The sequence below is a fragment of the Phaethon lepturus genome, unplaced genomic scaffold, assembly GCF_000687285.1.
Source record: "Phaethon lepturus isolate BGI_N335 unplaced genomic scaffold, ASM68728v1 scaffold16725, whole genome shotgun sequence".
Taxonomy (NCBI): domain Eukaryota; kingdom Metazoa; phylum Chordata; class Aves; order Phaethontiformes; family Phaethontidae; genus Phaethon; species Phaethon lepturus.
Window position 1 is genome coordinate 148 of NW_010538521.1, and position 12,489 is coordinate 12,636.

The window sequence follows — 12,489 nt, forward strand, 5'->3', positions numbered from 1 at the left end:
AGCAAGTGCACACCTGCTCGGGTGCTGGCGAGCACTCATGCCTCACTGCGGCTGATCTACACCTGGGATGCGGCTAACTGAGGGGAAACATTGTTAGCACTGTTGCTGAGGAAGGAGCCTAGCGGTAAGGAGGGAGAGGAGGAAGGTTTAAATGAAGGTGCAGTGATCATCATGGGGCTGTGGTACCTGGGAAGAAGGATCGCTGGAGAGGAGGGGACCTTCTCCCCTAGGGCAGAGGAGGCAGGGGGCTGCAGTAGGAAGAGAAGCTGTCAGCCTGGGTTTCTGAGGGGGCTGTGCCGTGTAGTGGGCTGGCCCAGACCTCTGCTAGGAATGTCTAGCCAACACAGCAGTCACTCCATGACAAATTTGGATGACCTTCTTGGTGGTCCGCTGAACTCACACAGCAGATATTGGTGTATATTGATGTCTTTCCTGGGGCCCGAATCTGGATACCAAAGCCTAGATATGGTCTTAGATACTTGTATTTAGCTCATACTGCCCTTCCCCAGGCATGGTAAGTGCATTTCCTTTCCTTCCTTTCATTCTGCGCATGGCTGTTCTGCCTGCTTGGCATCCCAGCCTTGAAGTACCATTCTTGGTGCTGATGGCTGGGGTATGAGGCAACAGGTCTTGGTCCTGGCTTTAAGAACAAGAGGGGCTGATTTGGGCAAGGAATTAAAATCCTGTTTGTACGAGCACTCCCCTTGTTTGCTTACATTCTTCATGCAACACTGGTTGTTCACTGAGTTTGAGTGAAAGTATTATAAAATACAGGCTCTGGTCCATGCCATGGAGGGGTTTCTTTGTGCTCGGTGAGGCTGTTGAGTTGTTTCCAACCTCAAGCAGAGGTGCAAGGGGACCCTTACAGTGCTACAAGGATGTTGTCTGGGTAGCTAACAGTCTTCTGAGAGGAAGTGTAAGTGGTGGTCATTCCTCTTGTCCAGATGCTGGCCTGCGTTCCTGATGGTTGGCAATAAGAAGATAACCTTTTGTTGCAGGAATCTCCAGCAAGTGAAGAGCCTGTCTGATGAGCATTTAGAAATTGTTGTCTTCCATTAGAAAATTTGGCAATCCTTTGTAAAACTCAGGTCAGAGTTGATGACATTAGGTTGATGACATGGTGTTGACATCAACATTAGGCTGATTTAGATGTTCAGTATGGAAGACACTGCACATTCTGTTCTTTCCCCAAGTAGTGTTGGTCACTGACCTGAATGCTTCCCTGTAACCTCTTGCAGGGTGTGTCTGTGGCTGGTTCTTCTTGTACAACACAGGAAGGCCCTCAAGAGAAGTTTGACCTTGATGTCCTGGAGTCCCCCTTCATGGCTGCTTCCAAGCTGAGTGAGCTTAATCTCAGACCTGTGTCCACCCAACCAGGTTTTGAGGAACTGCTAGAGGAACTTCATTTATCTCCCAGAAAAGGTGTTCCCCTGCCATTTGCTTTCTTCAGTCAGGCAGAGCTTTGTGCTCTGGTTCGTGGAGAATCTGAGTTGGTTCATGGTTAGCCCTGATGCTGTGGCAGGGAAAAGGCACCACTGATGGGCAGAAGGAGTTTGGTGGTGTGATTCTTTGTTTTCCTTCCCTTCCGTTGTGTGTTTTGTGCAGCATCATGCTGTCAGGATCATTGTGTGCATCTTGTCTGAATGTTAGGTGGTACTGCAGAAGTGTGAGTGGGAGCACGGGTGAAGGGCTTTGCTGCCAGACAGATCAAAGAAGTGCTTGCTTCCTCTTTACCTGACCTGGAATTATTGGTCCTGCTCCCCCTTCCTTCAGTCCTAGAGGTTTTGTTTGTGTTGGGTGTAATGTCTGATGTGCCTATGCCGCGTCTGTCCTGCTACTTTGAGAAAGTGGGCTAGGTCTGTTCTGTCTGGGTTGGTCAGCACAGTAGGGTTTATAAATAATGTGGTATGAGAGTAGCTACTTTGCAATCTCTGTGTCTTGGACTACAAACCTCTCCAGAATTTGTAAGCTCAGTTCCCAGTGGTACCTGGGATGTGTCATCTCCTTAGCATATGTTTTCTATATTGCATGAGCCAAACATGTTGTGCTTGTAGATTGATGTCTATCTCTCAGATTATCAACAGATGGGTTTCAATTGACACAAGTCTTGATTGAGGAATCTGGGCTTAAGCCCCCACCCAGAAACACCCACAGTTCCTGAGCTACCCTGTCTTGGCCTCTAATGATGAACACTTTGATGTGATCTTTCAACTCCTGGATTAATCTTCTAGGTGAGCAAGCAGGATACACTAACACAGTGAACTGAGATGCTAGAAGAACTTGAAACAACTTCTTTACTGACATTGCCAGGAATATTTCTTGACATGGATGCTGTAGTCTTTTGTCTGCATGCTGCTGCTGTGCCTGCGTCTCCTCAATCTTCAGTTGCCAGGTTATGAACATGAAGACATTTTGTGCTCTTTGTAGTCAGGGGGTGAACAGACCGTTAGTTAATGTGAGGGTAAGTGAGCATCTGTCTCTGTCCAACAAACAAGTGATGTCCCTCTGACATAGGTTTTCTGAGTTTGGATTCCTTAACATTTGGGCCATTAAAAGCCAACTACTGTCTGCTTAAATGCCAGGATAGTCTTGCAGCTGAACATCTTTTGGATCTGACTTGCTGATGTTTATAATGTGAGGAGAGGAAAACTGGACAAGCACTCTATCAGAGGTATAGATGCTTTAATTTAAACAAAGATCAGTAACACTTCAACAGAGAAAGGAGTAGATCCATTTTTGGGTTTTCATGGGATAACACCTCTGGCTCAGGTGGAATATGGGCTGTTCATCTACCAGGAAAGAGAAAGTGAAATCTTAGTTGTATCAGAATCAGTCCTATAAAAGCTAAAATCTTCCAAACTAAGTGATCCCTGACATTTTCCTTCTAATATGTATGTATTTTCAGCCATCATCCCCATGTAGCTCAAACTTCTCAGTGATACTCCAGTCACCGAAATGATATAACAGCATGGAAAACAATGTAAGAAAATTACAAAACAATCTACAGTGGTTTGTAAACCCCTATACCAATCCCTATACCCATATTCTACTGTTAATAGTAACCTTTGTGTTTTTTACTGTATGAGTGGGTTCCCTGTGTGAAGCTTTAAGAGTGTTTTGTTATTATTTCAATGATTTTCTGATACATTTTCTCAGTTGCATCAAGGGCCCAGATGAAATCGAGATGTCCCCAAGTAGGAAAATGCTCATGGTAAATGAGATTGGTAATCCGAGGAAGTAGCTTTGCAATGTCTTTTGGATCTGCAAATTTGTCACGTCCACCAGTCCAAACAGCAATTGGTGTGCTTATCTCCTCTATCTTGTACGCAGGAGGAGTAGACTGTAAGAAAGGGAGGAGACCTGAGTCAGTGCTGTTATATCAGAAGTTGTGTTTAGAAAAAGGATTCTGTGCAAGCACCTCTCCCTTCTGCACTCCCTACATCAAAACAGCAAGCATGAAGGCCACCCTCTTAGTGTCCCTTTCCCCAAGGCATTCCCTGCCTACTGTGAAAGGGCACAATCCATCCTATTCCTGTGTCTTTCCTTAATGCACAGCTATGAGTTGTCCTGCAGTTTGACACCTGCTTGTGCCCTTCAGAGCTGGGGATATGGAAAGAGCAGTGTATATGCAGTCTGTGTATATCAGGCAAGGACTACAGAGCTGGTGTTCATGTGTCCCCTATTTCTGGCTTGTGCAGGGTCCTCTTCATACTTTTATGGGGCATGGTGTGAAAGACTTTTAGTTGCATTGTTCCAGACTTCACTTGACACATCTCTCTAGGTCACAGTGTTGCTACTGATGGGAGTACTAGCCAGTGAGGCTACTTGTCCTGCCTATCACCAGAGCGGAAATCAAAGAAACGTGGAAGAGGAGAATGGGGATCTTCTGAGCCCTGAGCCAAGTGAGTTAATGCAGGATGGTTATTTGTCTATAGTGTGATAAAGGCCCATGCAGAAGATGCTTTTAAATTGACCCCTGTTATCTAAGGGTGGTTCTATTATTCTTCTTGGTGACTGCTTTTTTGGTCAGTTTCCTAACCATTCAAAGTATTAGGAGTAAAATGTTACCCATTCCAAAATTCAAACTTAAGTATTTAAAGACTGCACGTGCAGATGGAAGATGTCTGAGAAACGCCTCTCCACCTGTAAATTAATATACCACCCATAAAATTACTTGCCCTGATGCAGAAAAGCTCACTACAAATCAACTTGTAGTGAATTTGATTTGATCAGATCTGATCTGATCAGATTTGATCTGATCAAATTTCCAAAAATTGTCAGGAAAGTTATCCGTGTTACAGGAAGACCACAACATGTCTGAGTGTTGACTAGGCAGTAACCAAAGCAGATAGTAACCAAACTCTGATTGTTTCCTTTTTTCTGTACAGAATACATTAATTCACCGCAGCAGTAGTCTCCATTGTGCTGTATTGAAGCACCCCTTCTGTTTTATTTTCATGCTAGGTATCTTCCCACAATCAAGGTAAGAGATGCATTTCTACTTCTCCTCTCCCCCCCATCTGGTTGAAAGGCAGGCTTTGACGATTTTTTGGGGAAGTGAAGAGCTCGATACTCATCCAGTCCTAGGGCCTGAGTGTAGCTCTTAGCCTTTTGGGAATGGCAGGGAAATTGACATGTCATTGGACTCATCCTTGCATCAGTAGGGGAGGCAAAATGAGCTTCTGTTAGCTGTCTGCAAAGAACTATCTCTGCCTTGTCTGTGAATAGGCTTTTACACTTATGAGTATTATGTTGAAGTGCAACATTCATTCAGACCATTCTCTTGCTCTTTGATAGTACTCAAGGTGCTATAATCTGTTCTTAGTTTTACCAGGACCCAAGGATGAGTTTTCAGGAAAACCATGTTGCCTTACCTGGTTGTATTTCTTCATGTTTTCCTTAGAGCCATAGTCGTAAGCTTGAAATTGGTCTGCACATGTTAGCTATTAATATTGGAACAAGGACAGATAAAATGAAATTGTTAAGATACAGAGCAGGGTGTGGGAGGTGTTTTCCTGCCTGTGACTGAAGCCAAGGCTCGGGCAGTGGGCTATGAGTTCCTGCTACCCCTTCCTCTGGTTGCAGGCTTCCAGGGGTTCTGAGGATGGATTGTAGGGAGAGTGGCTTCATCACCTTTCTCCTTGCTAACATTCTCTCCTGATCCTCAGCTGCCACACTTGGTGTGTTTTGTTATTAAAATTTTGCTTGACTACCTTATAGTCAAGCAACTAAAGTTGGGGTCCTTGTGTTTGGTGCAGAGTTGGGTTCAGTTGTCACATGGAAAGAGGACCTGAATGTCTAGAACATGTCAGGTCTATTACTAGTTTAGTGTAGGATAAGATGTCTCCTCACATGTCTTTCCTGTATCAGTTTTGCCTGGTCTGCTCACAATAGTGGCAACATTTCCAGAGGCTCTGTATTTCTTACAAGAGTCTGGCTGTTGGGAGCAGGATGTGGTTAGCACTACACTGTTAACACTACATTGTTTTCTTGAATGTGTTTTGTCTAAAAGAAAAAAAAATGCATCTGTCCTACTGAAAATATGTGCATTTGTTATTTTTTTTTTTAATCAAAATCTTTAAGTAACTGAGGATATGCAAGAAATCTGCTAGCTTGCCTCTGATTTCTGGCTCTCTGTGCTGGTGATCTGGACAAGGGGAATCTTAGTCAGGAGTGGGTGCAGGAACATGCCTATTTTTAAGATGGTATTAAGTATTGGGAGAAGCGGCCACAATTCTGTGCTCATGCAGTGGTGTATTTCTGAGCTGACTTTCTCTTGCTGTGGTCTGATTTAGAGCATAGGCAGAACAACCTCAGGCCCGAGAGTGGCATAAGATGCCAGCAGAAGAGGCAGTTCCCCACTTTGCCATTGTGCCAGCAGAAGCATTTGTGTGGTTAACTGGCTTTGGGAGGTGATCCAGGCCGCAACTAACCCTCTGGGAGAAAAGCTTTAGCCTGGGTCACTTCTTTGTCTGGCTCATCCCCTGGCTGCTCAAGTTGCCACTATCCTCCTGCTGCCTGCCAAGTGCCTTAGGCTGTGCTCCCGTTCCCTTCTGCAGCTTTCAAGGCAAATGTCTTCATACCTACAGATGCAGGCTGGAAGCCATTAGAGCCCAACATGCAGAGAGGCCTGATGTGCCCTGGGGAAACCTCAGTGCCTGATACCAAAGGGGAAATTCAGGGAATGGTCTGGTGAGCCATGGGAAACAGTCCTCCCTGTGTGGCAGGTGCTGACGGCAGCATGTGAGCAGATGTGTCGGGCAGTTTCCCAGATCCACCGCCTCTGGACTTCCCTGTAGGCTGTCAGTTGCATAAAAAGCTGTAGTAAGAGTTTATTTATACATCAGTACACAGTTATACCTGATGCCAATGGATAACGTTCTGTACTGATGTCCCAGCAGGGGAATGTCCTACGTATACATCCATTCGACTCTGGAGAGAAAGCAGAAATGTTAAAGGCAAGGATCCAGTGCTGTGACAGAATAAAGCTGTGAAGGACCTGAGCAACACACTGCTGCTGTGTTAAAACCCCATTTTAATAGTATATCCTTCAAATATCAAACAGAAAACTGAGTAAAGACTCACAAATATGTGATTTTTCAGTAGGAATGAGTATGTAGAATTCCATCCCTTTGCAAGAGTCTGTCCTACTTTAGTGCTTAGTCATATGGAAAACATCATTTGGGGAGTGTGCATGGCCTTTGTTTTTCCCATTTTCTGGAGTTTGTATGCTGCTTTTAAGCAGTGCTGTGCTTAATCAGTGTAGGAGGATTGCTAATAGACTGTCTGCTTGAACATAAGGAGGCTACATGTGTGGGAGATTCTTATGGGAACACTTGTTAAATAGTCTGAGGGTGAAACAAGAATCTAAAACAATTGTAAGGTTTTAGCATGTGTAACTAATCAACTGTAAGTTTTGCAAATTTCTTAATATATGTACTTCCAGGAAGTTTATTGATTACGTGATTAGTTTAACTTTAGTATAGAATTCTTTAGCCTAATAAGCGTGTGATTATGTGTAACGGTCTACTCTCATAGTCTTTAGGCTATATTGGCCTCAGTGTTAACATTGTAGCTATGTGTAAACAGTTAATCACAAGGAAAGCAGGCCTCGTGAAAATTAAAACAAGAGTTAAGAGCAAGGACTGAGAGATTAAAGAGAACAGAGAAGATATGTTAAGCTTGAGCATAGAGACAGACTGGCGGGAGTGTTCAAACAAGGACGGTAAGAAGGAACTGCTTGGCTGGACAACAGAAGGGGCAAACATCCAAGGAGAAGAAATTATCCTCAAGAGACCCGTGACCATAAAAGGAAAAAGGAGTAGGGGGCAAACTCCCCAAATGACCACTGACGACCAGCCAAGACCCCCGCGCATGCGTAGTGTAGTTTTGCAATGCCAGCATTATGTAAATGTAGTAGATAAGCAAGGAGGCGGTGATTTCTCGAAAATGTATGAATATTCATGTCTTTATGGTATATAAAGGATGAACTTTTGTTTCAGCGCACGCATGTTAGAAGGAGATATCCCCCATGCGTCCAGCACTGCAATAAAGATGTCTGCTTAATAACACTTTGATGTTATATAAGTCTGAATTTCTTAAGTTTGAATTTCTTTGAATCAAGGGATCAAAGGTCACTGGAGAATAGACATGTAGAAGGTCTGCAAGAAAAAAAGAGGGCAGACAGAGTAAAGGAATGAGATCTTGCTGTTCAGAGAAATGTGAAGAAACAGCTTTGAGTTTTGTCCGGAAATGTTTTGATGTGTAGTGACCAAAAAGAAACAATCTCTTATGTTCAGATGATCTGGATATCTTCCTATTTAGGAAGAAAAATATGAATTGTGGAAAAGAAAAAAAGATCTTTCTCTGTCTTTCTTTGGTATCTGTCCAACTTTTCTTTAGCTTAGCCTCAGAAGAGGGGACACTGAAGGACATCATAGCAAGATGGCACCATTCTGATTCAGCCTTTCTTCCATGTGTGATTTGAATGTCAGGTGGCACATCTCATCATTAACCGAGGCCCTAGTTGGCATTACTTGAAAATCCCAACACATTTCTCTATGCTCCTGCAACTGTGTGTAGATATAAGGCAGAAAAATTGTTTTCCTTCGAAATTACTTTAGCTTTACTTGTATTAAGGTGTTCTTGGACATGCTTACCGTGTTCAGACTTTGTATACTGTCCCCAGCTATGTAGCTGAAGATACTGCCACAAACTTTTCCTAGAGATCTGCAGATCCGTGTTAGAGGCCCTCTCAGCAGTTCATTCTGGTGAAGAATTCCTTTGCAGCCAAGTAATAACTGAGGGGAGGAAAAGTGCAAAATACTTATTTTCCTTGTTGCAGGAATATTTCATGCAGAAAACTGTCCCTCATTCTTCTTTGATAGTCTTGCCTCTTAACTAAGATTGCTGAAACTGCGTGCCATCCTAGTATCCTTTAAAGCATGTTCTTCCCAAGAGCACACCACATGTTCTTCCTGCTGCTTATTATTAGGCATCAGTCCTGGAGGTTGCTATCCATCTGGTTTTAGTGCACTGACCTCAGTGAGAAAGGGTAGTTGGCTGCACTCATGACTGCAGAGTATAGGGAGTCCCTTTTTGCCCTAGTATTTCTTCCAGGCAGGTGCACAAACTGTACTGTGAGTATTGCTACTGAGTAAAGAGGGAGCAGACAAATGAGCTCTACACGAGCTAGATGGTCTATAGTCACATAATGGGTACAGCTTGGACAGAAAGAGCACGTACTCCTGCAGTTTGACATCAAGTATAGCCTGCAGGACTTCCACCATTCACAGCAAATTCTATTAAATTGGCAAATTCTGCTGCGAAATTGTTATTTCCCTTTAAGTTTCCATTGTCATTTTACAAGTAAATATTTCACAAGCATAAATGAACTGCATGTCTAATAAAATCAAAATGTGAAATATTTGTGGTTTTCTGCTAGTGCTTAAGGCTAGATTTAGTAGACTATGTTAGATTCTTCTTGTTCTAGTATTTGTGAGCTTCCTTCAAAAATATTTGATTTAAACAAATAATGGTGAAAGTATACCTGTTATGTTAAAGAAGTTCCAAGAGAGATACCGTGTCGAGCCTTGCCTCTGTGGAAAGTCTGAAGTCTACCAGCACTGTCAGCAGCCTCATACACTGAATTCACTCTTAACTCATCACCCCCTTAAAATCAGTTCAGGTTGAGAGAATCCAGTAGAGACAAAACAGACAAAATGTCTTTTAGAAAGAGGAATGACTTACCCTGATCAATGGTTGGGGAAGACGTGTAAATGTTACCAGAGGACTGGTAGCATATGTGACTGTGACTACTGGTCCCAAAGCAAAGAACACTTTAACCCTTTGAGCCAACTCAGGATAAGTAGAAAATGCTACGAAGCCTGCAAACACAGAAGACACAAGTCTAGTTAGTGACTATATCTCTACAGACCAAATAAATACAAAAGCAGTAGGCAGCAAAGAAGTAGTGAGACTAGATCAGCAGCCCATTGTTTGTTGTCCATTTCTGTGCTGCAGACCTAAGGAAAGTGGTTTTTTTCTTGAAACTTTTATTTTGGAGACAGAGTTCATTCTAAAGACACAGGTTCATTAGAGCATGTCCAGATATTGACTTTCTAAGAACTGATAATTTTACATTAAGGCCATTTTTATGGGAGAAGATGCATTAAGCAAATTGTCTTAATATAGATTCCCTCTGAAGTTCCCCAAACTGTTATAGAAAAATGAGTTTTTCAGCGTGCAGTCTCTTGAAGACTGTATACATTTATGCTGCCATGCAGTGATTCTGTAATTATCTGAAGATTGGTAGGTTAAGAGCAGGATTTTTTACTGGTAACTAAGCGCAAACTTGGGTGAGAGTGAGGAGGAAGGAAGGAAAACCAAAAAGGTTCTCTGAACATGTCCAAATTTCTCCACTGACAGATTTGGTGACAACTTTAACTGGTTGCCTAAAGCATAGTTACATAAAGACAAGGTGATGTCTTGGCCTGGATGATTTGTTCTGCTAAAAGAGGCTTAGAATGCACTTATGAGAAGAAGGGAAAATAATTGTCTAAGAATGTGGCCACATGCCACTTGCCCCCATTTTCTGCACTATTTCCAAGTTTATTTTTGTAGAAGGGCAATGGCATACCATGCCATAAAATCCCGTATCTACTGATGGATCATATATGTAAATCATAGAGACTCATAACATTCAAAGACCATAAGTGAGTTGATGTTGATATGCAGGTGCTAATAGCAAAGATGTTTTTAGCATTGATCTTTCTATTCTAATTTCCAGTGTCTGGTAATTTGTTTTTAAACAGTGATGTGGTGAGTTATAGTCAACGATGCTTTAAGTTGTAAGTCTGGCATTAAGTTATGAGACTTAGTAACTTTATTTTTTTGTCTGTTGTTTTAACTGTCTTATGGACTGTTGTGTTAGTATTTACATCTAATCCATGAGGATTCAACACATCTATCTTAAAAACTGAGATTAATAAAAGTTCATTGTTACTGAAGATTTAAGAAACACTTTAAGTCGCTGTAAGACTATGAAAAATCAGCAATAAATTCTTAGAGTGTAACAAGAAAGGATACTTAGCAAACAATAGTACAGGGTACCTGGTAAATAACAGCTTTTATATATTGGCAATCCTTACTTACAGAAGTTAAAAGTGGTTTTGGATTGTCTATTATTTGCTTGTTTCAGATAGAACAGTTCTTAGAGAAGTTTCCTGCACTTTGCAAGTGTCAGTTTAGAACGTACTTCTTCTTTAATAACTTTTTGTGAGGAAGAAAGATAATTAAGAGACATATGCAAATCGGGTAGTGATGGTAACTGTTTTATACACAGGCAGTGTTAACGTTACCTGCAGTTGAAGCCTCTGAGTGCCCAACATAATATACATCCTTCTGTCCAGTTTTATTCATGATGAAGTACAGCTCTGCTGGAATATCGTATTTACCTATCTCATCGAAGCTAAAGGGGAGAAACACAAAAAGCTAGCAGACAATTCGGCTATCACAGTAAGAGTTACTGGATGTCAGTTTTGTTTATTGCACCATGCAGAACCCTTGAATTGAAAGGTGAGGTTGAAAGATGAGGTTGCACGCTTTGTCTGCATTCTTGCTTGAGTTGGGGAAGGGGGTACAGGGACACAGCTGTACTGCCATTCATGATGAAGTACAGCTCTGCTGGAATATCGTATTTACCTATCTCATCGAAGCTAAAGGGGAGAAACACAAAAAGCTAGCAGACAATTCGGCTATCACAGTAAGAGTTACTGGATGTCAGTTTTGTTTATTGCACCATGCAGAACCCTTGAATTGAAAGGTGAGGTTGAAAGATGAGGTTGCACGCTTTGTCTGCATTCTTGCTTGAGTTGGGGAAGGGGGTACAGGGACACAGCTGTACTGCCAGGCTGCCGGAGGCCTTGGGCTCTCTGTGGAGGAGGTGCCAGTTTCACCTGTCACCTGCAGCCCTTGGGGAACTGAACTTAATCAGTGCTCTCACCAGCATGGGTTACAAAAAATATTTCTCTCTTAGTTAACATCAGTTATGATAGCTCAGATTTGTAGACTGAGCTGAGCAGTTTCCTCTCCTGTCTGCACTTGGGACATGGTATCTAGTGGGAGACTTCAAGGTTACAGATGCCTTCTAGTCTTGGACATCTTTTCCCCAAAGAAACCAGTACAGTGTATGGATAAAAGTGACCTGTGTATTTCCAGCTTCACTTCTGTATGTGCTGACTCCAGAAGGGTCTGTCCAGATCATGTAGACAAGCTCCCCCTGACATGCCCAAAAGTGGCTGCATCCGGGGAAAAGGGTTGGTCTGGTCTCCTTAGATCTTGCATGCCCCAGCTGAAGTCAGATGATATGAAAACCAGTAGAGTTTTCATATAATCCAGAAGGGGATTATTCCATGTAACCAGAAGGAGAAAGGTTCTGCATCCCAATGTTAACTACCCAAGCTTTGCTCGTCCCCTGAAAGTTGCTCTCTTCAGCAATTATTTCTGCATGGAGTACCTGAACTGCCAGAACTCTTTCTGGCAGGGCTTAAGGGTCTTGTGTTTTAACGACCAGGTGTCTCCTCGGCTATTTCCCATCCAGACATCATAGCCAGCATCTGCGAGGAGGAAGCCTAGGCTGTTGTTGGGCAGGTTAGAAATCCAGTGAATAGAATCTCCTAAAGTACCATGGTGTAGCAAGACTGCAGGCTTTTTCTCTGTAAAAGAAGAGGGTTTTCTTATGCTGTGGTAGTAAGTAATGTTTAGTTAAATCTGGGGTGCAGAGTCTGGTCTTGCAGGAGTTTTAAAAGCTTTATACATAATTCAGGCCACATTCCTGACTAGGTGCTCTTGCTGAGATGGAAATGGGTGGAACATGCCACTTCGTGTGCAAAGGGGAAAGATGGGAGACCCACGTAAGAGTTGGCTCTCAGACCTTCCTTATGTCGTATAACTGTGTTGCACCTGTATTTTGGCTGTTCCTCCCAGCAG

The 12,489-nt window shown here is 42.7% G+C and overlaps 1 protein-coding gene across 1 annotated transcript in view; it reads right to left on the reverse strand.

The window, feature by feature from the left end:
• Positions 1 to 3,106: 3,106 nt before the first annotated feature.
• Positions 3,107 to 12,489, reverse strand: part of LOC104620579 (lysosomal acid lipase/cholesteryl ester hydrolase-like) — an 11,097-nt gene continuing 1,714 nt past the window's right edge. Inside the window, exons 2-9 of the mRNA XM_010286848.1 lie at positions 12,461 to 12,489; positions 12,017 to 12,213; positions 10,860 to 10,969; positions 9,250 to 9,386; positions 8,160 to 8,300; positions 6,361 to 6,432; positions 4,875 to 4,943; positions 3,107 to 3,340 (exon numbers count right to left, since the gene is read on the reverse strand). The exon at positions 12,461 to 12,489 is cut by the window's right edge and continues 124 nt beyond it. Of these exons, the coding sequence (XP_010285150.1) occupies positions 3,107 to 3,340; positions 4,875 to 4,943; positions 6,361 to 6,432; positions 8,160 to 8,300; positions 9,250 to 9,386; positions 10,860 to 10,969; positions 12,017 to 12,213; positions 12,461 to 12,489 (989 nt within the window). The remainder of the gene's footprint in view (positions 3,341 to 4,874; positions 4,944 to 6,360; positions 6,433 to 8,159; positions 8,301 to 9,249; positions 9,387 to 10,859; positions 10,970 to 12,016; positions 12,214 to 12,460) is intronic.